The sequence below is a fragment of the Lepisma saccharinum genome, chromosome 27, assembly GCF_977018435.1.
Source record: "Lepisma saccharinum chromosome 27, izLepSacc3.1, whole genome shotgun sequence".
NCBI classification, from domain to species: Eukaryota; Metazoa; Arthropoda; class Insecta; order Zygentoma; family Lepismatidae; genus Lepisma; species Lepisma saccharinum.
The window spans coordinates 38661875-38689372 of record NC_139255.1 but is presented as its reverse complement, the minus strand read 5'-3'; the positions used below and the strand labels follow the sequence as shown (position 1 = coordinate 38689372).

The 27498-nt window shown below is 36.0% G+C and overlaps 2 protein-coding genes across 4 annotated transcripts in view; one reads left to right on the top strand and one right to left on the bottom strand.

The window, feature by feature from the left end:
* The window catches only part of Tgt (tRNA-guanine transglycosylase), a 59462-nt gene extending 59236 nt beyond the window's left edge, over positions 1 to 226 (bottom strand). For all 3 annotated transcript variants that reach the window (XM_083113350.1, XM_083113349.1, XM_083113348.1), the window contains exon 1: positions 43 to 226. In XM_083113350.1, coding sequence (XP_082969476.1) covers positions 43 to 222 — 180 coding nt within the window. In that variant the 5' untranslated portion in view covers positions 223 to 226. The remainder of the gene's footprint in view (positions 1 to 42) is intronic.
* LOC145980317 (dolichyldiphosphatase 1-like) lies at positions 164 to 27266 on the top strand. Its single transcript, XM_083113354.1, has 6 exons — positions 164 to 302; positions 2776 to 2876; positions 8004 to 8182; positions 11830 to 11928; positions 16580 to 16708; positions 17561 to 27266. The coding sequence occupies exons 1-6, from the start codon at positions 227 to 229 to the stop codon at positions 17688 to 17690; spliced, it is 714 nt and encodes a 237-aa protein (XP_082969480.1). The 5' UTR covers positions 164 to 226; the 3' UTR covers positions 17691 to 27266.
* Positions 27267 to 27498: the final 232 nt, after the last annotated feature.

Genomic DNA, 27498 nt, shown 5'->3' with positions numbered 1-27498 from the left:
GACGTTTCGTGTCGTTGCTGTGAAGATGAGCAGAAAAATTACCTGTGTTCCAACTGGCATAAATACCGGAGTCTCGACTTCGTAGTGGGGAAGTGTCATTACTCCAGTTCTGGCTTTCGATAAATTACATTTCGCCAGAATTTTGAAAGAGAGAGCTGGTGAACTTGCTGAAGCACTGGATGTAGACATTTTGTAGACGAGCATTGTGGGATTGCACAGCATAAAGATGGCATCTCAAGTAACTGCAGATGCTGAAGATGTTTGGGATGATCTGTCTCTCACACATGTTGTGTATCCAAAAGGTAAATTATATTTTCAAATACATTAGTTGGAAGAAAGGCTGTCCCATTTGCATGAAAAGAGTAGTCACGCGCATTGAAGAAGAAATTATACTCCCCGACCTAGAAGAGCTCAATTTCGTAATTTGCATCAATTTCATCTTTCTCGTAATTTAAAATTATTAAAACACTAAAGAAATTGGCAATTTATTTAATGTTTTTGTTACTTGTCGTTTGTAAGGCCATTACCTGTAGCAGTCGTTCTGTTTCAACATTTCAATAATTACGTCCTGCAAAGCCTGAAGGCAAGGAACAGTTGGCTTACGTGGACCCAGTGTGTTATTTTAAAACTAAATCTAGGGGGGGGGGGCGGTGGAGTAATTACTGCAACTTCTCATAAAGCATCGGGATATTATATGAATTGTATATATAGTTCCCTCTCCAGCTCCGGAAATTAACAAACCAAAGGTGGGATGCAACAACTAGAAGGGTATATCCCCTTATGTCCCCTACAAATACCACCCAGTGTGGACCTGTCGCACTTGTTAACAATTTGTACAAGAGAAGAACCATCGCTATGGGCAATGTCTTTCTACGATCACCAACCATGAACTTAATTTTAAATAATCTACGACAGAAAGATGTCTTCTTTGAGATGATTAACTGTACTGGCCGTATATATGTACAAGGATTGTACTTGCACTTTTCTGGATGGTGTTAACAGATAGGAACGTAGTATTTTCTTGTGACTAACACCTGCTCAGAAGTTAAGAGTGAAAGGTAAAACATTAATAGAATATTTGTGTTTGCAACAAGGCTAATCTTGGTATCACTGGTGCAGCATATATTATTCTTGATTATTCAAATTGTCCTCACAATTGTGAGCACCACTGAAATTTTTGAACTCCGGACTGGTGGCACCAAAAGCCAGCTTTTTAAAAATGTATATTTTTCCCTTAATTATGGCAAATTCCAGTTCAAGTTCCAGTGTGAGCATGAGTGTTCTTTGAGAGTCTCTCTTCGTGAATTTCATCTTCTCATCAGTCATCGTCTTCATCACAATTATGCATTCAGAAGTAGATGAAAAGCAACGTAAAGGTAACAAAGATTACAACATGGCAACATTTTTTACGATAATTTCATGTATCTGAAGTATATAATGTAATGTGGTTGTTGTTTTTTATTTATTTTTTATTAGCCAGTCGGAGTAGGCAAATCAAGCAATTTATGTTTCTTTAGAAACTTTTAGATCTTCCCTAAGTGATCTCATTGTCAAGGTTTAGTTGCACATTCGACTGAGAATGTTTCTAATGTATTGGAGGATTATTGTTATCATTTTTTTTCTTGGTATGTTGACAGAGGTTTCAAGTTCACTTTTATGGACAGATAGTCTTATTGGACTGGACCTACAATTTAAAGTGGGATCCCTTGATTACAAGCCTACAGTGTTACCACCACACCATCAGATTGGTGCTTTTGCAATTGGAACAAATATGTGAAATTGCCCATGGTTCCCTCAAAATTGCTTCCATCATCTGCAGGATTTATTCAACCACTCACAAGCCACTGAAAATATCCCTGGGAGCTGCCAGTATAAATTATTGCAAATAAGGAAGGTGGGTTTCTTGCATATTAAGGAAAAAGTTTGGGTAACATTATAGTATAGGGGTGACAGATTTCTTCAAATTTACAGGAGAAAGTACTTACGGAAATCATTTTCTGTAGCATTGTGGAAGTTCGTGAATGTAGTTTTGAACCATTTTAATGCAAATACATGTTGTTTTCTGCGAAAATCTCTGTCCGACACGCTGTTTCTGCTGCCGCCATTTGCTTTCTGCAGGAGAGCACAATGTTCCACGTAGTCAGTGTTTCAAACTCACCGTGTTTTCACTAGAACATGACGTGTCGAGTATTTTTTTACCAAGCTTGCCTAACCTAACTTAACCTAACCTTACGGAAAATGGTTTTTGGGGCTAACGTCAATGGTTTGAGATGTATTAGCAACCTCGGTAAACGAGGTTGCAAAACTGCATAAATCGACAAAACACTCACACAATGCACCCTGAACCAGTACGCTATCGCCTGCCATAATGTGTTACAGAATCGAAATAGCAAGTAACAGTAAGTACTTGTAAATGTAAGAAATAGACATTATCTTAGTTAGAAATGCATTATTTTACCTTAGGAAATGTTCTACATTCCAAAATAGTATGTTAGCAATGTAAAAAAGTGCGAAATATATGATTTATAATTGTCACCCCCATACTACGACCCTGGTAATAATGTGGGGGTCAGTTCCGGTTGATTGTAACCAAAGAGATTATGGGGCACACAAAACACATACATGGACCATGTTTCACCCAGGATTTAAAAATTTGCCCCTTTCATTGTGGAGTGCCATGCAAACTACACTACAGAGATTGGTATTTTTTACATTTTGTTTTCCACTAATGGTGTTCCTTATTAATAATTTACTTCTTTTTTGTCTTGTTATCAGGAGACTGGTTTGGAAAAATGTTAGCCATAGCAAGTTTGGTGCCTTTTGCAATCATTGCTGGCTTTTTGACATTAATCCTCTTCAGAAGAGATCTGCATACAGTAAGTATCAAGCTTCAGGTATATTTTGGCATAGTATATGCCATTGTGTTCTTTTGATAAAAAGATACAAATTACTAAAATTATTATGTACGTCTTATGTAACCAATGTCTAGTTTCTGAGTCATGGAATTCACCTTAAGCATGGAACAGTTTAATCGGCACTAATAATATTATTATCGGATGTAGCAAATTCTATATTTTTCTATGTGGTGGTACCCCAATGCAAAATTCTGGCATTTTGTTGTTATCTTTATAAGTATGAAAAATAATTTGTGCACCCTTATATTTTAAAGTAGAGGTGGACTGATAAAGAAATTTTGGCAGATAGCGATAAAATATCAATTTTCCTTTTTAAAGCAAATCCTTTTACAGTCATCTGGTGGATTAATTAAGGAAGCTACCTAATAAACCAATCAGGTTCTTCACGGAATGTTTTAGTTTTATGTCAGATCAGTTAAGAGTATCAAGGGTTTTTTTTGTAAATGTTATAGCAATACACATTGCTATTGTCAAAAATTTCATGTCTGTCTGTTGCCAATTTATTGTATTTTTGTTAAAATTTAACCAGTCATTTGAATGTTTTCCTTTATAATTCAATATTGCATCCCCACATTGATAAAACTGTAGTACAGCTCACCACTCACGAGAAGATCCCGGAATGAGGGGAGAGGGCATGCAGAGGGACAGGGGAAGACCGGTCTATTTGCTGATTTTAGGGGTAGAAGGAAGTCTTCCGCTGTTGTGTGGAAGTGCTTGTCTGTAGGTGTTTAATTGTGATTTCTTTGGGATTTTTCGTGGTGTTTTAAGAGTAATGGTAGTTATACATTATTTAGCCGTGTTGTGTCGGAAACGTTCGAATAAAAGAAATGATCAACAGTGTCAATATGAAACAATCATCCCGAGAATTTTCATGCTAAACCTAGTCCGACAAAGTAATGTTTAACATTGTTGACATTTGTAGCTTTGCACATAAGTGCAAATAAACGTTCTCCACTTTCACAATTCTTTTTATATTTTTTTCTTTGCTATTTGCTTCGAACGCCAGTACTGTAACAGCCAATTCCATCGTTGAAAATATCTTAAACATTGTAGTTAGTACAATCGGCAGGCTCTTTATTTTATAATTTAAAAAAATCAGTGTACTCTGTCAAGAAATCAACACCAGATTGACGATGATCATACCTTTACCGCTAATGTGGATACCCCCCTGACCGTGCGCCGACAGTGATTTGAGCGTAGATGTGAATCAAACCTTAAAGCTTACAGCAAGACCACAGTGCTTTTTTTTTACCCAGGGTGCACTCCCCAAACCCTAATAGTGGAGTCGCCTTAAGCTACGTCACTTGACTTCCATCAGGAATCTTCTCCTGAGCGGTGGACTGTATTAATTTCCAAAAGGAGTAAAGTTTGCACATCATCATAAGTGTTTTGAGTAGCCTGAAGGACAGAGGTTCAAGTACCATTGCCATCCTGGCCAAAATTTCTCGGAGCTATGAAGCTTTCATACCGAAATATAATTATTTTATTAATGTACTGCATTCATGCAACAAAGTCAGGAGCAGCATTAAGGGGGGTCCCGGGTTCGACACCTGGTGGAGGCACATGGCACAGTGGTTCGGATCCCACTTTAAACCGTAGGTCCAGTCCCGATTACCCTTACTGTGCATAAAGTGGACTTAAAACACCAACTCAAAAACAAAGAATGAACAGAGTGTATCAGAAGCAATAGCACAAACTGAGACGGTCTAAAGTACACAATAGTAGAAGCAAAATAGTCTCAGTAAACACGGGTTGCAAATAAACTGTATGCTAGATAATTGTGAATGTATGGTTACGATCTGCCACTAACTTCATTGTTTGTACACATTGTATGCTTTTCACGTGTGAGGTGCCATAATTCTACTTAGTAACGAATAACAGAATCAAAAGGTCCCCCTCGCTAGACATTACTGTTGTCTTTAGTTCCAAGGACTATTGTACTGTGCAGCACTGTTCAGTTTTTTAACACTAGAACAGCAGGAGGGGTCAAAATGACCCATAGCTTTTTCTTATTTTTCCTCAAAATTTTGCGACTTTTCATTATTCTTTGTCCTATTTAAGATGGTATATTGAAATCTACAAAATATAATTTCTTTCTGTGAAATTTCATGTTATATCCCTAGAACAGTGGGAGGGGTCAGTTTGACCCCTGTAAAGTTTCATTTATGCGTGCTGCAATATCAGAGTTAGGTTGTGGGTCCTGGGTCAACCTATCTTTAGCATGTTCCCACTTGCCGCAGTTTACATGGCATCGTGGAGGTAGTGTTCTTGGACTGGGAAGGACGTCTCGAAACATGTCACGTAAAGTAGCAGTTACTCGTGGTGAAATGTTGAGTATTCTGGAGTGTTCAGTTGTTGATTATTATAATTTTTATTTGTAATCAAAATGTAGTGCAAACCACCTAAACAATTTAATTATAATACATAGATCACAGATAATAATGTAAATTAAAAATATGGTCCCAGTATAAAATAATTAGAATTTTAAATGTGTTTCTTATGAGGGGTCATAATGACCCCTTTCCACTGTTATAGGGTGTATAGATTCTTCCCAGTTCTAGAGTTAAACAAAGAAACCTCGGAAGTGTGCAAGGAGACAAGCGTACAATGTGTACAAACAATCAAGTTAGTGGCAGATCGTAACCATACATTCACAATTATTCTTCAAATTCTTCATTGAGCGAATTCACATGGAATAACCCAATAAACCACCAAATTAGGGAGGTATGGACCCAATAATAAAATGAGCCAATAAACTAAGGTTGCACTTAATATTCTGGTATGAAGATTTTACATATTTTGTAACTATACAGGGCAGCATTTTGCCCTACACATTAAATGTAATGTTACTACTTATCGAATATATGATAGTACTGTGTATGCCAAATGCATAAAATGAATGTAACTGTCACAGAGTGAGTAAGAAGTATAAGTAATTTCATGTCTAGTTTATACGTATATGTGACTAACTGTTTAAAACAAAAAGAAAAAATTGCTTAAAAATGAATTGTGTTTGAGTATTTATGTTTCGCAGGGTAATCAGAACTTAAACTTTGAACTTGTGTGTCCCCACCAAAAATGATGGAGCAAATTTCTGCAGTATTTACTATAACAGGGTGTCTACCAGTCAAGAAATTATTCTTGTGGTCAAGAATGTTGCTATATTTTTATAGTATAGTGAATTTTTAAAAATATTAAATAAAGCAATGTGGCCATTCCCCATCGAGGCTAAAGTATGAAGTATTAATTTTTAATTAAAGAGAGTCTAAATTTCTTGTTAAAGTACAGGGGCCTCCCCAGTGGTGCAGTGGTTGTGCCGTCACCTTGTAATCAAAGGGTCCTGGGTTCGATACCCAGTGGAGGCACCTAGTGGTTCGGATTCCCCTTGTAGTATGGATTTTCATTGAATAAAAAAATACATTTTCTTAATTTCCAATTATACCTAAGTAGGGGGCCATTAAGTAAATGTCAGGAATTTTATATTTGTTGTTTTGGTAGACACCCTGTATAATAAATTTGCTTTCATGTATGTTCGTTTATTATTATTTACTATTATTACCACTTGAGATGAAAATGAGGGTGCAAAAATGTGTGTGGATTTGAATACAAAGGCTGCACAAGCAGTTGTGATTTCTTGATGTACATTGTATCTACCAATATAAGTTGGCAACCCTGTCAGAATGCAGGAGCGCATGCACAGACGTTTCCCATGCTTAGGCAGCTGCAAGTCTCGCAATTAGTCTGCCATGGAACGTTGACCGATTCAGACACAAATCATGGCAGTAGAGGCATTCATCCGAACGAGTCCCATTTAGGAGATGCAGGAGACACTGGGACGAAGGCCCATTGAGGGTCGCCATCAACCAGTACCAGAGCGTCACAACATGATACGATTGGTCACACAATAGAGAGCCAATGGCAGTGTGCAGAAACAGAAGTCTGCAGGTCGAAAGAGGCAGATTCTCTGATGCCCTGATGCTTCCCAGTGCAGTACCTACTGCGTCTCCTGAGTGGGACCCGTTCAGATGATCCCCTCTACTGCCTTGATTCGTGTCTGAACCAGCCAACGTTCCATGGCAGACTAATTGTGAGACTTGCAGCTGCCTAAGCACGGGAAACTTCTGCGCATGCACACCTGCGTTCCGACTGGGTTGCCAATTTCTATTGGTAGATACAATATGTGCCACCCTGTATATGATATCACCAGAAGGACAAAGATTTGCAGTCAAATCATCTGATACAGGTCCCACAGGTGTAGATATTTCTTTTTCAAGATGCAACGATTATGAAGAACAACAAAATAAATTGAGGAGCCTGGTTTCCAGTGGGGACATCATGAGACCAATTGGGGAGTTACTTTACCAAAATAATTTAGCCCTGCAGCTCCCTGGGGTGCCATGAAATGTTCCAATATTTTCACTGAAATGACACTTACTTGTTAGTCAATGATATGATTGTTCCAAATATGTGCTTATTTAGTACTTTATACATGTAAAATGTTTCTGAATTTGAAATGTGTGTTTATTTTTTAACATAAGGCAAGTAACCTAATCATACTAACTGAGCATTGCAAGTGTTAGATAGGCCTACATTCTGACTTGGTGCCGCAGAAAGATCTTGAAACACTGAGGGTGCCGTGAAACTAAAAAGTTTGGTGAATTCTGGTTTAGCCAGTAACTATCCACATGGATAAATTTTCATGAGAATGCCTAATTTATGGTTAGTTTTGTGAAAATTCTATCTTTACAGACATTTCCTCCACAAATCTGAAAATTCTACCTAAGTTGTCAGTTTAATCTGCTGTAAATTGAGTTTTTGGACATCCAGTTTTGTTTTTTATGTACACCCATTCTTTATGAAATTCACATTCATCAAGTTCATTGTTCCCATCCTCTTTAATAAGTTTCATTTAGGCACCTTGTACCTCTCCCTGATGAAGGACTCTTTTCAGCAAGATTGAATTCAAGAATTAATTGCCACGTAAGCTAACGAAACTTTGGGAGTCAAGGTTGTAGTTCTCATAAGGTTTTCTCTTTGGGTATTGGCTTTGTGCTTCATAAGCATTCATATTTTTTTTTCCTTTTCCAGATTGCATTTTTTATTGGCACAATGGTTAATGAACTAATAAATGTAATATTGAAGAACGTGATATGTGAAGAAAGGCCAAAGCATAAAGATATATCTTTTACAGAGTATGGAATGCCTTCATCACATTCACAGTTTATGTGGTTCTTTGCATCATACGTTGCGTACTTTGTTTTTATTAGGTAAGTAAATACTTTGCTTCAAGAGTGCTGTGTGTGTATTTTTTTAATTTTGTTATTGTTTTACAGATTCTATCTATCTAATATAATTTTGTATAGTGTTTCCATAAGTATGATCTATGTAATTATTCTGATAAAGCTTTTTATAGGCATGGGTTTGATTATTTTGATTGTATTGTCAAATAAGTATATCGGTATTTTAGTAAATTTCAGTTAATTTTTAAGAGACACTACTACTTCAGCACTTTATTGCAGCTACTTCGTAACTAAATATTTAATTACTTTATGAGTTGCATTAGGATTATGGTCTTTTTTAAATTAAATTTTTCAGAAGCAACAGTTGTAATATTTCCCAATGGATTTATACGCCGATGAGCCATTACATTATGACCACCTACCTAATGAGCTATCACATAATGTCTGCAGTCCCTTGCGCAGCAGTGTACAATGAACTGTGTACTGTGAAACATTGTCCTGGTCACCACTGTTGTACCTGTGAACGATTTCTCGCCCTGCGGTCACTCCGAACAATGCACGACAGCCTCCACTGGCATCTGGCATCAATGAGCCGCTGTCAACACACGGCTGGATGACGTGTCGTTGTTTGCCCATCGTTGCACCACTTTCGATACGCCCTCACGAGAGCAGCCTACAAGCCATGCCATTTCAGAGATGCTGGTACCAAGGTGCCGTGCCATTTCAGAGATGCTGGTACCAAGGTGCCGTTCCATCATAATTTGACCTCTATCAAACTGGGATAGATCAACCGCTTTTCCCATTCTGATGCCGATACACTACTAACAGCAGCAAGCCTGTAGACCTGGCCAATATATACTATGCTGCCAGCCTGTCAACTGTAACTCTCCGTGCTTCAGGCACAGTAAATGTTCCCGGGTCGGGGTGGTCGTTATGTAATGGCTCATTGTTGTATATGCTTGTTAAATACCACACAAACAGCATAACACAAAACACTTTAGAAGTTTGTCCAAGCTTTCAACTCCACCTTGGATTCATCATCAGGGCTAATCGAGAGATGGTGAAGAAGGTGCAGTTGAGGTTCTGATGACACTACTTGCTGTGAACGCTGGAAGATGTTGCAGTGTTGGACAGACAGTGTTTTCTTTGCCGTCTCTCAGCCAGCCCTGATGATGACTCTGACATGGAGTTAAAAGCTTGCATAAACTTTTAAGCTACTTCACATAGTGCTCTTTTATGTTTTGTGCGGTTTTTAACAAGAATGTTGCCACCACGTGAATCTAAGAAGTTTTTTAATGTTTGATTATTTTGACAGGGTGTCTGCAAAACCTGGAATTCCTGGAAGAGATCAGGAGCATACATTTTCTAGAAAGAAGTCATTTAGATTTGCTCTTTTTCTTGAAAAGACAATGTTTATGTAGTAATACATTAAAGGGAAGTTTTTAAACAAACAGAAAATGTGGCAAGAAAGACTTTTAAATTTGTTGTGGACAAACTAGTATATTTCAGTGTTGATATACTGAGTATGCCCAGTAGTTACAGTAGAAATTGCATATTTAATATTGTAAAAAATGTTTTGAACTCTTCATCGTATAGAAATCTATTACAATAAGTGATTGTTGGTATTTACGAGTTCCTTGTTGCAATTGTTTTAGGGGTATTTGGTAGATAGTTATATACTAAATTTACTACAATTACAGATTATTTGCACTATAATTCTTATGGATTTTTAGAAATTCACCCCTCATATTCACTTGCGTCCCTCCCCCTACCCAACTGTCAATTGCTGTTCAGTTCTCTTCACATTATTACCTTACTTGTGAAGTTAATATTCAAAAACTTGGTTGACTGAGATTCTAAATGTCTGTAGAGAATCACTAAATTTGATTTGATGCGTTTTTGTGTTGATATTACTTTTGTGTGTGAAGCTACACTTGTGTACAGTGAAGTACAACAATTCTTAAATTGTGTTTTAATCTATTTTATTGGAGTCCTGAGAGGGGGTAATGGATTTGAGAACCCCATCTACTGAGACATATGCTGGTAATCATAAGTTAATTATTAATTTACAGCTTATGAAATTTTGTAAGGCTGTTGTGTGCGTAAGTGGTTCCAGCTTCATAATTTCAGTGTTGACCTAGCATTGGGGCAACAATTGGGGAGCTAATTGAAAAGAAATAATGGGCTCTGATATTGAAATCCAGAAAGCAGCAATGGGTTACGATGCACTGACCACATGTTGTCTAATGAAAAGCCATGTGGCAACCCTTGGCCCTCATTGAGTTAAATTAATTTAGCTAAATGATTTTTCTTATTCTTAATGCTCCCTTCAACTAAAAAGATTGTTGAGTGAAGTGCTGACTTTCACCCATATGATTGGAGAATCAGTGTGTTGAGTTCAAACCACAAGTGAGGCCTCTTTGACAGCCTGGTGTTAACATCATTACCCTGTAAGCAAGGTGTTCCAGATTTGACACCCGGTGGGGTGTATAGGGTTCTAATCTGACAATAAACTGTAGGTCCAATCCTGATTAGCTTATGTACATATAGAGTGACCTTAACTTATTGAAAAGCTCAAACTCAAATCAGAAGTCATATTCAAGCGATTCTTTACATTTTGCTAGTTTTTGAGAACAGAATCAACTGGAAGAATCGTTTTTGTTTCCACTTTGATCTGCTGCAATGTATATCTTTAAAAGAAATGATGATGATGATAATAATAATGAACCTAATTCCTACACAAAAATTTAGTTGCCAAGAACATTCCACACATATTTTTTCTCCCGTATTATTAAGGAAAGTATGACAATAACAGGACGTGGTCGACTGTCTAGAATGTTTGTTAATATCTTCGTGACCACTGTACCAAATATCATAGCAATTATCACATTCATAGAAATGCTTCATGTAAAAGAATCAGACGTTGCAGCGAAAACTCCATTTACTTCCATTATAAGCAGTCAAACACTAAGCACCGGGGTCAACACCAGCATCTCTAACGGATCATTTTCGAGTGGAACCAGCCAGAGAGCGCAGAACCATGCTGTTTTCCACACTACGTTATTCTAGGCGCTGTAGCCAGAAGGCTAGATGCACATGATTGTAGCACCCAATACATTTGATGCCGATTGAAATTTTACATTTTACTCTCCAAATTTTCACGTGTTCTTGTGTGAGTAGAATGAAATTTGGTAAGAAAAATTTGTGAATGTTAATATTCATAATAATTAAAATGTTAATATTCATAATAATGAACAGATTGTATATTAATTGAAAAACACAAGGTTCAAAAGCAAAAATCGTGATGATAAGCATGTCTGAAAAAATTTAATTTTTGGACTGAAAAATCTGGAAATGTCAGGGAATTTCATAATCAAAAAATCGTAGCAACCCTGTCTCCAGAGTTTTGCTTTAAAATATTCATAATTGAATGTGAGATAATAATTTAATCTCACAATGTTGCAAAGATAATAAAAATTATACGTTTTGCCTAATTTCCAGGATATGTAGACTCCTCAAAAGTTTTGTGTGACATTTTTGCATACTCTTCAAAAGACTCTGTATAAGTATTGGGTCAGCCCTGCTAGAAACAATTTGAAATGTGATTTGAGTAATTTGTCAATTTGTGCATAAGATAATGAACAGGTTTACTTATGTATTTTCTCATATTCCAGGTTACATCATATGAACAATAATACTCTCATGGAGAATGTATGGAAGACAGCTATAATAAGCACATGTGTATCAATGGCTGTAATAGTATCATTTAGCAGGTAAGCTTGCATCTTGACGCTTGTAAGATGCTGGTGACTTGAGTGTTACCACAATGAATTTTCCCAGGATACATATATTGAGGTGTTAGGTAATAATCAAAATCTAATTATTGATAACAACTCGTTTGAACCAGTTTCCAAATTCAAATACTTAGGAGTAATATTAACAAATGAAAATCATATTAAAGAGGAAATAAAAAGCAGGCTTAATTCAGGAAATGCATGTTACTTCTCTCTTCATAAACTTTTGTCTTCTCAAAAACTAAAATATGCTGACCTTGGTCAGCATATTTTAGTTTTTCATAATCATGGAAACAAGGCTTAATGGTGTTATAATTTTGTCTTCTCGTTTAATATCTAAGAAACTAAAAGTTAAAATATACAAAACAGTAATTTTGCCTGTGGTATTATATGGATGTGAAACTTGGTCCCTTACATTGAAAGAGGAACATAAATTGAGAGTATTTGAAAATTAGATCCTTAGGAAAATCTTTGGACCTAAAAGGGATGAGGAGACAGGTGAGTGGAGAAGGTTACATAATTTAGAACTACATAATTTGTATTCATGTCCAGATATTGTTAGAATGATTAAATCAAGAAGACTTAGGTGGGCAGGCCATGTGGCACGAATGGGAGAGGAAAGAGGAGTTTACAGGATTCTTGTTGGGAAACCTGATGTTAAGAGACCAGTAGGAAGGCCAAGACGAAGATGGAGGGACAACGTTGAGATGGACCTAAGGGAAATCGGTAGGGATGGAAAAGAGTATATAGAACTTGCTCAAGATAGGGAAAGATGGAAGGCCTGTGTTGCTGCAGCCATGAACCTTCGGGGTTAAGAAGGCTAGGGAGTTAGTTAGTTAGTTACATATATTGAGGTTTGGGATTGGTCCCAAATGCAATAGCTCCCAAAAATGTTAATTTGTTGCAAGTATGTTACATACTTGGGTCATTCAAAAATGATTGACACAATTTTTCTTCACATCAAAAATTTATTTTAAACAAAGTGAGTACATGTTATATTAGAGGTATCCTCCACCAATTTATATGCACTTTGTCATCGATCTGGCATTTTTTGTGGATAGCTGACTGAAGCTCATCATTGGAAGTGAACTTCTCACTGCACAACACCTCTTTCATTGCATCTAACAGTGTGTAGTCGCTAGGTGCAAGATCTGGCGAATATGGAGCATGAGCCAGCATGGTGTACTCCTATGGAGAATACAAGGTGGCAATGGTGTGACGACTGAATGTGCTTGCACTTGAAGTCCGACATCCAGGTTTTGCTAACCTCATATAGATTTCCCAACCAGTCACTCTTCGCTCTAAAGGAACCACGCTGCCCATCATTGCCCATGAATATCTGCTTCCATATTTTCTCTGTTTGTCCACAAATGCACCCACACATCTGCACGAATAATGCAGCACTGTTTTTCCTGTGCAGTGCAGCGATATCAACTGATGACAATACGTGGCACTATAGCCTTCATGCACACACCAGGCATGCATTTGAAACTGCTACATTTCCGAAGTTATGGGGGGAGTGTCAATCATTTTTGAATGACCTAGAACCTTAGGTCTAGGTATGCACAGGAGTTGCAGTATACTATAGAAATTTAAAATATTAAGGCTTGCCCAGGACTCAATCCCAGTTCTATTCAATACTGCGCTATTCTTCTACCTAGTGTGTTACCAAACCTGCCGTGGTTTTGCTTGATATCTTTCTTTTGAGCACAGATGAGTCAGGCCTGGCTAATGAGCCAAGCACTAATGAGTTCAGTTGGTAGAGCAATAGCACAGTATTCCAGAGCCCCAGGTTCGGACTTGTGGTCGAACCTTAACTTTTGCTTAATTTTAAAAAAAACATTGCAAGAAATTATGCATGTAAGCTGTCCTCAGGTCGTTGTTCTAAATTCTTAACTGAGAAGAAATGTTGGTTCTTGGTTGAGGATTCACAATGCCAATGTAACATTTTTTCTTGTATATTCTGCATGCAGTTGTGCTAAATGGATAATCCAAACTTGACAAAAATAACTTGAAGAATTTAAGACCCTGTGCATGATAGTTCCACCTTGAAATTTCAAGTTTATGTAGGGAAAGTCTGAAAGTTTTCTAAACGTAACATTGACTTGTTACTTCATAAATTAGCCATGACTAATATTAAAAATAAATAAACATAATGTAATGCAAACATCATACAGGACAGTTCTCATTCATGAGCCCAACGCTAGCAGACAGTACATATCAGTTACTTCCTCACTGTTTTCAGCAAATGCCAATTTCCTTACATAGTAATTTTTGTCTTCTTGCTCTTCTGTCCTTTAGGATCACAGAGAGTGAGATTTTGCCAGCAGAGTTCGATATGTTGGTTTGGAAGAACTGTCATTATCCAGTTCCACCCCACTTGAAACACAGCGATACATACAGTTTTGAAATTAAATATTGTTTAAATGTAAGGCTTGTAGATTAATGCAATGTTTTTTTTTTTTTCCTTAAGCTGCATTAAATACAATAGCATCTACTCTTGTGCTACAGTATGTTCTAAATACGAGGGGGTATCAAAAAATTTCTTGCAATCACCTGGAAGGAAACAACTTTGGACAAGTACAAAATCATGGTGGTATTAGTCCTTCTCCACATAGTCGCCATGCTTGGTGACACATTTCTGCCAGCGGTCTTTCACCTTGCGTAAGCTGTGTTTATAGAACACTGCATTTTGGGGCTGAATCCACTGTTCCACCTCAGAAATGACATCATCCCTCGTGTCAAAGTGGCGTCCTTTGAGTGGACACTTCATTTCCGGAAAGAGGAAGAAGTCACTCTGTGCCAGGTCTGGGGAATGTGGAGGGTGGGGCAAAATTTTGCATCCTAATTGAACTGTTTTCGAAATGGATGCATGGGCAGAATGGGCTGGTGCGTTGTCTGTCAATAGTAGCACTCCTATTGTGAGCTTTCCTCGCCTTTTCACCTTCAATTTGTGATGTAACCAAGCTAGAAGATCACAATAATAGTCACTTGTGATTGTGTGAGCCTGTGGCAGGTAGTCCGTCAGGATGACTCCCTCACAGTCCCAGAAAATGGACAGTATCACCTTAGCAGCTGACTTTTGCACTCTTGCCTTTTTGGTTGGGGGCGGTGAGGAGCTGTGTTTCCACTGCTTACTCATCTCCTTTGTTTCTGGGTCATAAAGATAGATCCAGCTTTCGTCCATTGTAGCCAGTCTGCTGAAAAAATCCTCTTCATCCAGCTCAAAGTGGCCTAACGTCTCTAGTGCTGCTTCCTCCCTATTCCTCTTGTGGAAAGGGGTGAGCAATCATGGCACCCACCGTGCCGACACTTTATGAAGGTGCAGCTGGTGGTGGATGATATTCCAGATGGACCCATAACTAACACCAATTACAGACATCACACTTTCAATGGTGATCCTTCTGTCTTCCAATATCATCTTCTCCACTTTCTCCATCAATGTAGCATCATTTGTGAAGGACGGTCTTCCTGTCCTAGGGGCATCGGAAATTACATGTGACCGGTTTGGAACTGCCGTGTCCACTTGAAAACCATCTCATAGGATGGGCTTTCCTCCCAGTACACTACTCTCATCGTGAATTTGCTTCGCTGCTTTTCCCTGGAGATTCAGGAATTTGATGACGCTCCGTGCCTCAATTTTGTCCCTCATGACACCTGCCTTTATTCACCTGTTAAAAAAAGGATAGCAATAAACATCCAAAGCAGACAAAAATTTGTGTGCTTAGCTACTAGAAGAACGATTGTACAATACACATATCCGAAGGGGTTTCTAGTTTGTTTCCTTCCAGGAGATTGCATGAACTTTTTGATACATCCTCGTAAATTAGATGCAGGCAAAAACGTAAAGAAAGCAACAAAACACATCTACACTTGCAATCATGGCTACCCCTCAGCCCAAGACTGGGATATCAAGGTGAAGCCTTTATCATATTTATTTTCTTATTACATCAGGTTTGTCTGTACATATGGGATACATTGTCTCTCTCTAGCCTCTGCAGGACTGTCGACCTCTATGGTGGAGTGGTGTGGTGATAACAGGATGCTACAATCCCAGGTGTTCTGGGCCGAATCCCAGACTGGGCATGGCTGTTTTTTGTGAACGTTCCTTCGTGAATTTCATTATATCATCACTCATCCTCATCTTTGCAATTAGCCAGAAGTGGCAGAAAAGTGAAGTAAAATAAACCAAGTCAATCAACTTCTGCAGGATTCACAAAACTTGGAATCAAATACATTTTAAATATTCATTGTGTTCCAGCACAGGCAATAATGTGCTGTGTGGCTAAGTGGCCAAAGTGGTCAAATTTTGATCCCGCCACCAAAGTTCCTAGGTTTGAATCCTGCCCTGGCATGGGTGTCATTTGTGAGTGTCCCTTCATCAATTTTGTCTAATGATCACTCATCCTGAACATTGCGATTAGCTCAAGGGGCACTAAAGCAGTGCTAATTAACAGAGACAAATATAAGAATACGCCACATGCAGTAATTTCATGAATATTTTAAGTTTACGATACACAAAATGTAATTCATTGATTTCAGTGTTTCATAATTCATGATGTGATAAAATTTAAGTGTATTAATGTATATTTCTCCAAGTTTCAAATGTAATTTGTATCTCTTATTGTAGGGTATATTTAGGATACCACACGTGGAAGCAAGTACTTGGAGGAGGCTTTGTGGGATTGTTTTTGGCATCTGCGTGGTTTGCTCTAACACAAATAGTGCTCACACCTTTGTTCCCATTAATAGCTTCTTGGTAAGTTTCATAGTAACTGTTTCAATATAATGAAAACCTTTCATTTGTGTTTAATTGTAAAATTGGCAGATCCAGCTTCTCAGTTTTACAGTATTAATCACCAAAGGTCGAAGAAGAGTACCCCTTTTCATGCATGTCTCCCTGCCTGTCAACATCTCGCAAGCTACCAGAGGTGTGAAGGCAACATTCTGTGGACTTGTAGAGCTATCAAATAATAGCTATCTGGTCTGTGCAACTGTTGTGATAGCTTTATTACTATTTAACATACAAATATGAACTTGATGCACCCTATATATTCTCAGCTGTGGCGTCCATTTGTATTCAACAAACTATTCCTATTGGCTAATAGAGAAACAAAATATATAATTTAATGCATAGGTGTACATTGCAATTAACCCCCCTAATCATGGACATCCGCAGATTTTTTCACGGAGGGACAAGCAAGGTATTTTTACATGAGATATAGTACCCCAATAATAGTTTTGCCCGTCAAAAAACATCAATTGAATTTGAAATTATCACATTAATGTAAATTATTATGACATAAACTTCAGCACTTTTTTACTGTTTTGTAAATTTTTTATCATAAATTTGTATAATGAACAAATTCTATTAATAAATTTGTGTCCCTACCAATAGAGTACAAATTAATCTATCCCATCCGTTATTATTTCAGTAATATTTATAGTTTTGTAACAGTTTCATATTAGTTCCAGTATTCTGTATTCAAGCGTGCTTTTTTTTATGAACTACGCTCTATGTTGCTTGCTTTCTGTATACATTTTCATAGTTCATTTGTTTTCCTATGCCTATTATAAAATAACTGGAAAGATATAAGTGATTTTTTTATAGGCGGATATCAGAATTTCTCATGCTGAGAGATACAACACTCATTCCCAACGTACTGTGGTTTGAATATACCAATAGCAGACAAGAAGCCCGAGCCCGAAGCCGAAAACTTGTATCCATGAAGTCCCAATGACACTTCCAGGGCCACGGATTCCTCAGCTGTCTAATACAACTTTACAGGATACGGAAAAGATAGGAGACTGCTAAGTATAAATAATTATATATAAATATTTTACTCTGACTGAGACTGTAATCAGGAATTGAGACACTCCGTGATAACATGCTAAGCCTTTTCCAACCATGGCCGTAGCTGTTCGTCTCGTACCTGCCTGCCTATGCAGTTTTTGTAAAAACGTTTTTATTTTTTGTGTGGGGGGAGCATTTGGGTGTAAGGCTACCTCTTAACGGAAGGAGTTTATACTTCCACGCGTAAATAGATTTGAAATAACATGTACGGTAAAATTGTGGAGCTATATAGCTTCTTGTTACGGCAAGTATTTTTTATCGTGTGATGACGGGCGTGTGTATCGGTCATAGTTTAATTAATGTAGGTGTGAAACTGGTTGTATGGCAAGGGTCTGTTTGTTGTATGTTTGTATATATGTGTGTGTTCGTGCGATTCAGTTCCGTTGTGATCAGAATCCTTGCTTGTTTTTGGCAAAGGTGTCCTTTAGCTTTTTTTTACCTCCTGCCTGGGTAACTTTTTGTTACACCAGGTAATTTTGTTTTTGCGGTTCATTCATGTGGTGAGGTTAAGTGTAAACTGATAAAATAGCAGCTAGTTGTGTGTGCGAGTGTGTGTGTGTAGTTAACAGGCGTAATCCGTGTATATGAAAAGAGCCAAACTTGCATCTTGAAATGCCTTAATTATAACTTTTACAGTATATTCAAATCTTTTCGACACAAGCTTATCAGGTAAGAAGAAATAAGTGTATGTGAGATGCTTAAGCCTTATGACATTAATCTTTAGTACAGCTCTGTAATACTTGCCAACTTCTATAAACGTGCTGGTGATGTAGATGAATCTTAGTGTAAAAAAATTCTAAATGGGCAATACTTAGTTAAAAGCTTGCTAGCATTGTATGACCTGCATAAGAGTTATTTGTAAATATTATATTTTTTTAAAGATATTTTCCAATTGTTTGAGAACAATTGCTTGAAGTAAATAGATTATGGAATGGAAATCCAGATGAGGAATATTGGTTGGGTCACATTCTGTGCTGTACAAAGTATGTATTGTACATTTCATTACTTGAATCCCACAAAAGTAGTTGTACTTACAAGTGATTGGTCTTCATTTCGTCTTATCCAATGTTTTGGATCAGTGTCTGGATCCTTTGTCATTGAATTCCAGCAATTAAAACATTTTTTTTAAAATTTTAAAATCGGGACTGGATCAATACTGATGTGGTTTTGGTATTAAAAAAAACATTAGTCGAATCCCGATTTTACATTCCCCGGTTTCATATTTTCCAGCATTATACATCAATCTTGATGGTCTGAACATTACAAAATGTTATAAAATTTCCTGAATTTCACATTTTTCGGCATTTTAAGTTTTTCCACCCAGGTTCCCTGAAAGACGTAAGATCGAGGTTCTACTGTATTTCCAATTTATTCACTGATACTTGCTGATACTTTCAGAAGTTTTAGTATTTCATGCAATCCTCCAAAAAGTGCAGCATGACAGCTTTTTTTAAATATTGCAATGTAATTCTTGAATATTTTAAAGTAAACCTCTGATAAATTGATGTATATAATTGCAAAATATTTATCAATATTTTGAGCAACTTTAATTGGTGCAATTTTCAAGCATTGGTATTGGTAACACTTCAAAATGGTTTCATCTCAGCTCTAGTTTAAATGTTTAAAAGTAAAAGGATGAAATTGGAAATCAGGATACTGCTGAACATTAAACTTAGGCTGGCCTATGAGTAGAGGTTCCTGTCAGTAGTGTCCAGATATCCTGCATATCACACTCATGCTTCTCCATTATTTATAACATTAACCCTTTCCGGACAAGCCTGAAGAAGTAGTTATTTAACATTTATTTCTGAAATTTACAACCCGTTCTCTTTCCACAGATATATACAAATTTTCTCACATTTATGAACTTTTTCTGTAACAATTTTTGAATGCAAAAAAAAAATTTTTGGGATTGAAATAGTCACTAAATGTGAAACACGAAGCATAATCCTTGTAGAAAATGTACAAAATGTGCATATAAGGTATTCAATGTTGTTTTCAAGAGTATAAACCGAAACACCACCTAATTCAACATGAGTCCAAGTAAAATTCATGAACGAAGAAAACATGACATCTAGCAGTTCAAAAGAAGTGGTTACAACACATGCGCACAAGAGAGACGGTTTGATTATAGCCCGTCCTTCATTCACAACAGAATTTTATAGGAAACGACAGGCTATGCCTGTCACCCATCTTGGACAAAAAATTGTATGACTGGCTTTTGCCTGTCGCTTGTCCAGAAATGGATAAACACTGGGTATTTCCATCCATCTTCAAATATTTTCATTGTCTACCAGGATAAGCTATTTGCAAGAAAGCTTTATGCCTTTTATTTTTTACCTAAGTATGTCTGTATCAATACAGATACGGTTGTACACACATGAATAAGTAGCAAGATGGAACTCTTGATTGCCCAGGTTGAAGCTTTCGCAATGTCACCACAGATTTGAGATATTTTTTTTTAACCAACTGGTAAGCTCTTTTCTTTAGTTGCAGTTTTTTATACAAATGCATAATAAAAAAAATTGAATATCTTAGATAAAGTTGGCATGTATACGAGCATTGTACGACATTAGAAGATTCAAAATTCTCTAGTGAGATGATTTTATAAATTTTCATTGTGGATGTACTTCAGTGTTACCGATTAGCTGTAATTTCCTACACCTTCAAAGATTGATGTTTTTCTGTAAAATAAAAAGTCAGAAAACTTATTTTTCTATGTAGAACTATTGTGTAAAATACTTGCGCATTTAATACTGTGCGTATAAAAACATATTTACATAGTGACAGTGTTTCATCCCTTGAAATAATTTTATTTCTAGGGATGAACAGCTTGAAAGAAATGTCTCTTGTGATGTCCTTTTTATTTCTGTATAAGTGTTATTGTACTTAAAAAAAGAGAGAGAAGAGGTGCATGTGCTAATTCTTCATCATACTGGCAGCAAGTTTTTTTTATTAGATGCAACAAATCTGCACTTGAGAGTTGAGAATGTACAGAAGGTAGCATTGGGTTATAACTATTGGTTTTTCCTATAATTTTCATTGTCTCAGTATTATCCAGAGTACTTTTTATGGAAAAAAGTGTTTAGGTTATTGTAAAAATGATTAGTATGCTTATTAAATTACGCTTTGCTCAAGCTTGTGACGTGTTCTAGCAAGAAACTGAGTCTGAGGCTAGTTTTCCCCCATAAGAGGAGGTTAATTATTTTTAACAAAAGTCTATTGCACAACAAACATACGCAGCATTTATTATTTTTGTGATATAATAACCATGTCAGGGCTTCTTTGGATTTTGACTTACCATCAATTCTTGTAATAGGCATGCATAGCTCACTGGTTTATCACTAATAATGAAGTTTCACTTTTGTTAGTGAGCTGAGATAAAACCATGTGAAGATTCCATGTCGTCTTTGTCAAGCTGATTTCATTTCACTTCATGAAAAATGTTCAGAGGAATCAAACCATTGTAAAAGATTAAAACAATCACCACGTACACATTAAGAACCAGAAGATTTTTTCTTTCTTTTTTCTGGTTTCTAACTTGACAAGGAAGATATGATATCTTCGAAATGCTTTTTCTTTATGCGATCTCACGTACATACCTGAAACTTGACTATTACTCATCAATGTGTGACTTCACATTAAATTTTATGTGGATTATCTAAAGCTGTAGGTATCAGCATTATTCTCTGTCATATTCAAGTAGGCAGATGTACGTGGGTTGGTAATTTAATAGAGGCAACTATTTATTCTGAAATGATACACAAGAGATACCTCTGTGAGACTTTTACAGCCCTTTGATGTAGTCACCAGCATTGTGTACAACTGTTGCCAACAATGTGGAAGTCATAGTACACTTGTAGCAGCGCCTGTTCTGTTGATGGTTCAAATGGAGCTGTCTATTGCCTGAAGAATCGTTTGGAAGCTTCATCTTAGGGATCAAATCAAAGACACAGGGGCTGGTAGAGCATCTGCCAGCCCCATCGAGCTGACAAATCAGCCACAGGTTGCAACGCAGGTCGCTGGTTATGTTCCAAAAATTAACAGTAATACTTCACATTCACGGTCTGTCCTGGAGGTATGGCGAGAATCACAACAACTTTTAACATTAGTGGGGTTCTGACTACACAACTTTAAAATGCCAACTCCAACTATATTCTATTCCTCTCGTCACTGCACATACACCTAGTGTTGGAAGGAAGAGTCCATTTACTGGGAGGTAGCTTAGGCATCAATATCAAACTAACGTGTGGTATAAGTGAGAAGTACCAGTTCCGTTTCATGGAGTATATACAGCAGTGTTGCAACTATTAAATTTTCCAAGCCACGTATGTGCATTGTGAGAGAATGTGCGTATTAAATTGAACATGCATTGAATGAGTTTTCAACATGAAAGCTCAACATTTTTTCGTAATTTTTTTTCAACACTGACATATTTCAAGAAAACTGAATGTGGAGTGAAAACAAACTTTATGAAAAACATAAATTGGAACAGAATAATTGAAAAAGTTTTAGATACAAAATATCATGCAGATAACTGAAATGAACTTTAGTAACACTGATAAAAAATAATGCACCTTGAATTGTTTTTAATTTATTTTTGTCAGCATTTCAACACAACACACCCAAATTATTTTCAAGGGAAAATGGCAAGGAGATAATTAATTGTAAGCCACTTTTACTAAATTATTTTTATTCGTATTAACTTTAAATCCTTACAAGTTGTACATTACTTTTATTTTTATTTCTGCTCTTGGAAGAGTTATAAAACTATTTGTGCATAAATTCAAAAAGTATAAATATTTAAGTTATTTTCGTTAACATGTAATGTGTGGCAACACTCATATTTATTCGAAAATTATTGTTTTACTCTCTTTTTTTATTATTATTATTCTGCAACGTGGAAACTGATCATAGAAAGAAAAATTTTACTGCACAAGTACCTGAAAAAATGTGCTGTTTTATTTTATCTTGCAATACATTTTGATGATGTCACCTAGGGCTCTGAAAACTTCTAAAATGCATCGCAGCTTAAAATAAACATTTTAGTTTTTGAGGTGTTATTTTAGTTGCTGAATCCCTTGATGTCTCGTGATTGCATAAAATGCAAGGTGTGTAATGATAACTGATGGAGTATATTTTTTGATTCACTAAACCTTTAAATATTTAATATTATTGCAGTATTATTCACTGTATATTTATAAACAGCACATTGATAATTTTAAAACAGATAATGTTTCGCAAACTTCCTTGCTATCGACAAAACACACAAACCACGGTTGCCTTCTGTTTCTATATATTTTTATCATTTATCACAATATATTACTGGTCCTGCACGATGGCATAGTGGTAATGTCACCATGTAATCAAGTGGCCCCAGTGGAGACAATGCACAGTTGTTCAAATTCTACTTTAAACTGTTGGTCCACTCTTGATTAGCCTATCTGAGTATAAAGTGGACCTTACACAAGCTTGGCAATACTGTACTGCCTTGTACATTGTACTTGTACATTTTCTTAATCATTGGTTCTGCTTATAAATTAGGAATGGACCGATATGAAATTTTGGCCAATACCAATAAAGTACTGATACAAAATGTACCGATACCGATCCGATATAAAATTCTAATTGGTCCTTGAGAAACCTGAGTGGTTCATTGCTCTTCCTAATAATTGTTTGTTTCCAGGGGACTGCAGTGCAAAAGAAGTTGCATGTTTAGACATTTACTTTTTTAAAAAGTAAGTCATGAAGATTATCCATAAAAATTATAACAAAATAGCAGAATTTTGCAAAATATTTAGAGATATATAAATCAGTAATTTTACCGATACACCGATATGCTTATATCAGCCGAGACTGATAGGGTACCGATTAATCTGTCCCATCCATATTATAAATGTAATAGTGAATAATAATGTATTTTCCAGCACAAGGTGTAAAAAAGTTTCTTGTTTCAAGTTTAATATTCCGTTATTTGTAGTACCTTTAGTGTGTCTAAAACTTGAATTTCCTTCCAATTCATCGTGACAGATTCTAAAATATACATTGCAATGTAATGAAAATAGGACATTTTTTTTTTTCGCTTGTTGCTGCTCATTGTAGAAGTGATTATCCAGTCTGATGTCCATATTAGGCACTTTAATGCCTAGAATGTTATTTTTGAAGAACTGTCAAAGATGTCATTACATGTATTCATCCACAAGAAGTTATGGAAATGTTCTCTCCTTTCCTTTGTTTTGTATCTAGTTCTTGTTTAGTTAGAACGACACTTTCTAATGTGTTTATAAGTCAGTAGAACAGAATGATGAAAAGTGTGTAAAAATCTTAATGCCATACCTGAAACGTGTACCCAGGAGTTCACGCAGTAGAGTTGGAACTGTTTTAAATATTCTTCACAGTTCTTTAAGTCATTGGGTAAATAACACTAACACCGTGTTGGATTAGTGTCATTTACAAGGTAATCAATAGATGGCTATTGCATGTGTTGTTTTGAAATTTGTTCAGTGTACAAATGCAACTGAAAGGTGAAACTTTCATTAGTGTTAACATAGCCCATGGAAGATTTTAATATTATTTTCCTGTTAATGTGAATATCAAAGCTGTGTACGTTACAGTTGTAAATGAATTTTAATAGTGGGTTTTGGGAACATAAATAGTGCCATATATATTTGTAATATATTGCAGCTCTTGTGTGCTTCAGTTGTGGAGAGATGCTTTTAGCTGTGGATCCAGAGTGTAGGTTGCAATTTGTAAGTGACCCCTCTTCCCCCTCTCACCACACACATACATAAAAATACACTCCGAACAAGCTGAGAGTAAGTTTGGTTTATAATATACATACATAATAATTCTTTTCCTCTGCATATATCGTACAAAAATTGGCAAAAATAAAGCATCAGGACATAAAAAACGGTATGAGAGAAATAATTTTCTTGTTTCTCTCTCTGTATGTGCGAGAGAAAGAGATAGCTTCATCGTTATATTGGCAAGGGGTGCAGTGCGTGATTTCCTTGCACCTGTGCTTGGCAATGCAATAAGTGCAGGGTACAACAATTTGTGTATTTTTAATGCAGCCATCTTCGTGGCTAATCTCTTACGTTTGGAACTACATGTTTAAGAAAATTTTAATGCATCACACACTTGTGCAATGCAATGGAGGAAAATATACCTTATTTGCTATTGTCTTGCTGGACAACAAGACATTTGGATTAATTTTGGTCTGATGATGATATTGTCATTATCTTTAATTGAACTATGAACTTGACAAAGTATCAATTCCTGAATTGTTTCCAAGAACTGATCTTTCTCAGTATTGAACCGTTAATACAGAAATTTGACATTTATTTTTTCCCCCATTCCATTAACGTGAAAGTAAGAACCTCTGTACAATTTCTATAAAAATAAATGCAGTAAACGAAAATGATAATCATTTTGTCACTGAATGTATTGTACGGCATGGGATTACCAGGTTTGAATCCTTAACACATGCATATAAAAGTGTTTCTTGTTAACTGACAAAAGTGCAACTTTTTACAGTTTTCAAATTCTTGGCCAGCCCTAGTAACACCACCCCCCCCCCCCCTATCTTGGTGATAAAGTGAGAAAGGAGCAAAATAAGTCATTTAATAAGTAAAGATTATTTACCAATAATGCCGATATCTGTATGAATAGCCATTTGCACTGTTCTGCTCTAGTACTTGTGAATACATAATTTATGCATGCAATTATCACAAGCAAATTTCTAAATATGCAGTTTCTTTGTCAAAGATTGAACCCATTGGTCACATTTATGAAGTGGGTGAATGAATCACACATGTTCTGCCATTTTTTGTGTGCTACTTAATAGTGCAGACAGTATATTATTATTATTGTTTTTAGCAATAGCATTTCACAAGCTTGTTCATATTATTAGTCTCAATTGCACTCATTTCAACTCCATTGGGTCTGATGCGAAACATCACCACAAGGGAAAAGCCTTGTGTTTAAAATATTTAGTGAACAAAGTGTATTTTCTAGCACAGTGTGGTGTTCCACATTTTTATTGGAGCTGAGCCAATATATCAATATCGGCCGATATCCTTATCAGAGAGTATCAGTTCTAATTTAATTGACAATATATGATTCAGGTATTTTGCAGAATCCTCAAAATTGCCACAAGGCACTTTCATACTCTTAATTATCCTGTTAATTATATAAAATGTAATTTTATGTAACTTTGCACCAACATTGTGTGACAATAGAATGTTACATCTGTAGTGCATAATATGTAAAGATATTTATGTACAGTTGGGATAAAATATTGTTAAGAATCTAAGAAATGATTATGTAGAACCTGATGAATCATATTTTGCTTTAATTAATTTATGTGAAATGACTAATGGATTTTACCTAGTGAAAGGAAATTGCACATTTAGAAATTCGTTTCACAATAACAATAACAATTGTGCACTTCTTTACAGACTACTTTTGGAAATATCAGACCAGTAAGATCATCCATTCCAATTTTGGTCACTGTTAGAGTTCCATTTCCTAATTGATACCTTCAATTCTGACTGCAAATCAAGCATGACTCAAATATTTTCACAGCTAAAAATACCTGACTTTCTTTTCAAGCAGTTGCAATGGGGAGTGTGTCTACACATCTTTCCCCTGTATATTATTAATTATCAAATTGGATAACAGCAAAGCAAATTGCATAAATGCTTGAGAAAATGAAACTACAAGTGTTGAATTCTGTATGCAAAAATATAATGCTTTTTTTTTTTTTGTTATTCGTGCACTGTGATATGTAGTTTCAATAAACTTTCAAGAGAATAATTATACACTATTGCGCAATAACTAAGTAAGAAGTACATATAAAATTCCGGACAAACCGAAAGAAACATGGACCTTATCGTCCGCCTCACAAACTCAGATGCATGTGGCCACCACGTGTCCCGTCAATGTTGCTAGTTCTTGTAAGGACACACACACACACCCTGTTTATTGTGTTGTTGCTTCAATCCATGACAGATTTGAACTAGAATACAATATAGAATAATTTTGAATCATGTGGCAACTATGTGACACTATTTGTATGTTTTTAGTAATTATTTTTTAAATGCTGTACAGATGTGCTTTGAACTGATTTTTAAAAAGGAGAGTCTTACTTTTTATTCTGAAATGGGTATTGTAACAAAAGTAACATGGCAGAGTTTGTTTTTCAAGTTATTGTGTGAAGTGTTTTATGTTTGATATTGACAAGTAATCAAGAATATTGTGTTGGAATGTATGTGTTATAGCTTTTTTTTGTTTATGTATTATATTGTTTATTTTTGTTCTGCACATTTTTTTTGATAAATTTATTTTATTGTTGAGGTGAAAGTGTACAATTATAAAGCATAAGATTATAGGTTGTTGTAGCATTTTACCTTTGTAATAAACGGACAAAACATCTTTCGCATAAATGAAATATTGAAAGTTAGCAGTGTGCTGCCTTCCTTCATAAATTTGCTAATCTTGGCAACTGAAGTTTACTTTTTCTACATTATTTCATAACTTTGTGGTATAACAAATCATCATAAACCACTCCTTCTGATTTCATATAAGAGGTTTAGTATTTTTTTGTAGCAGCTTGGTTTATTTAAAGTCACCTTACTTTGTAATTTGATGCAAGAGTTGTTGTTACTTCTAAAGGGTGAGTAAGGGTAGGAGTA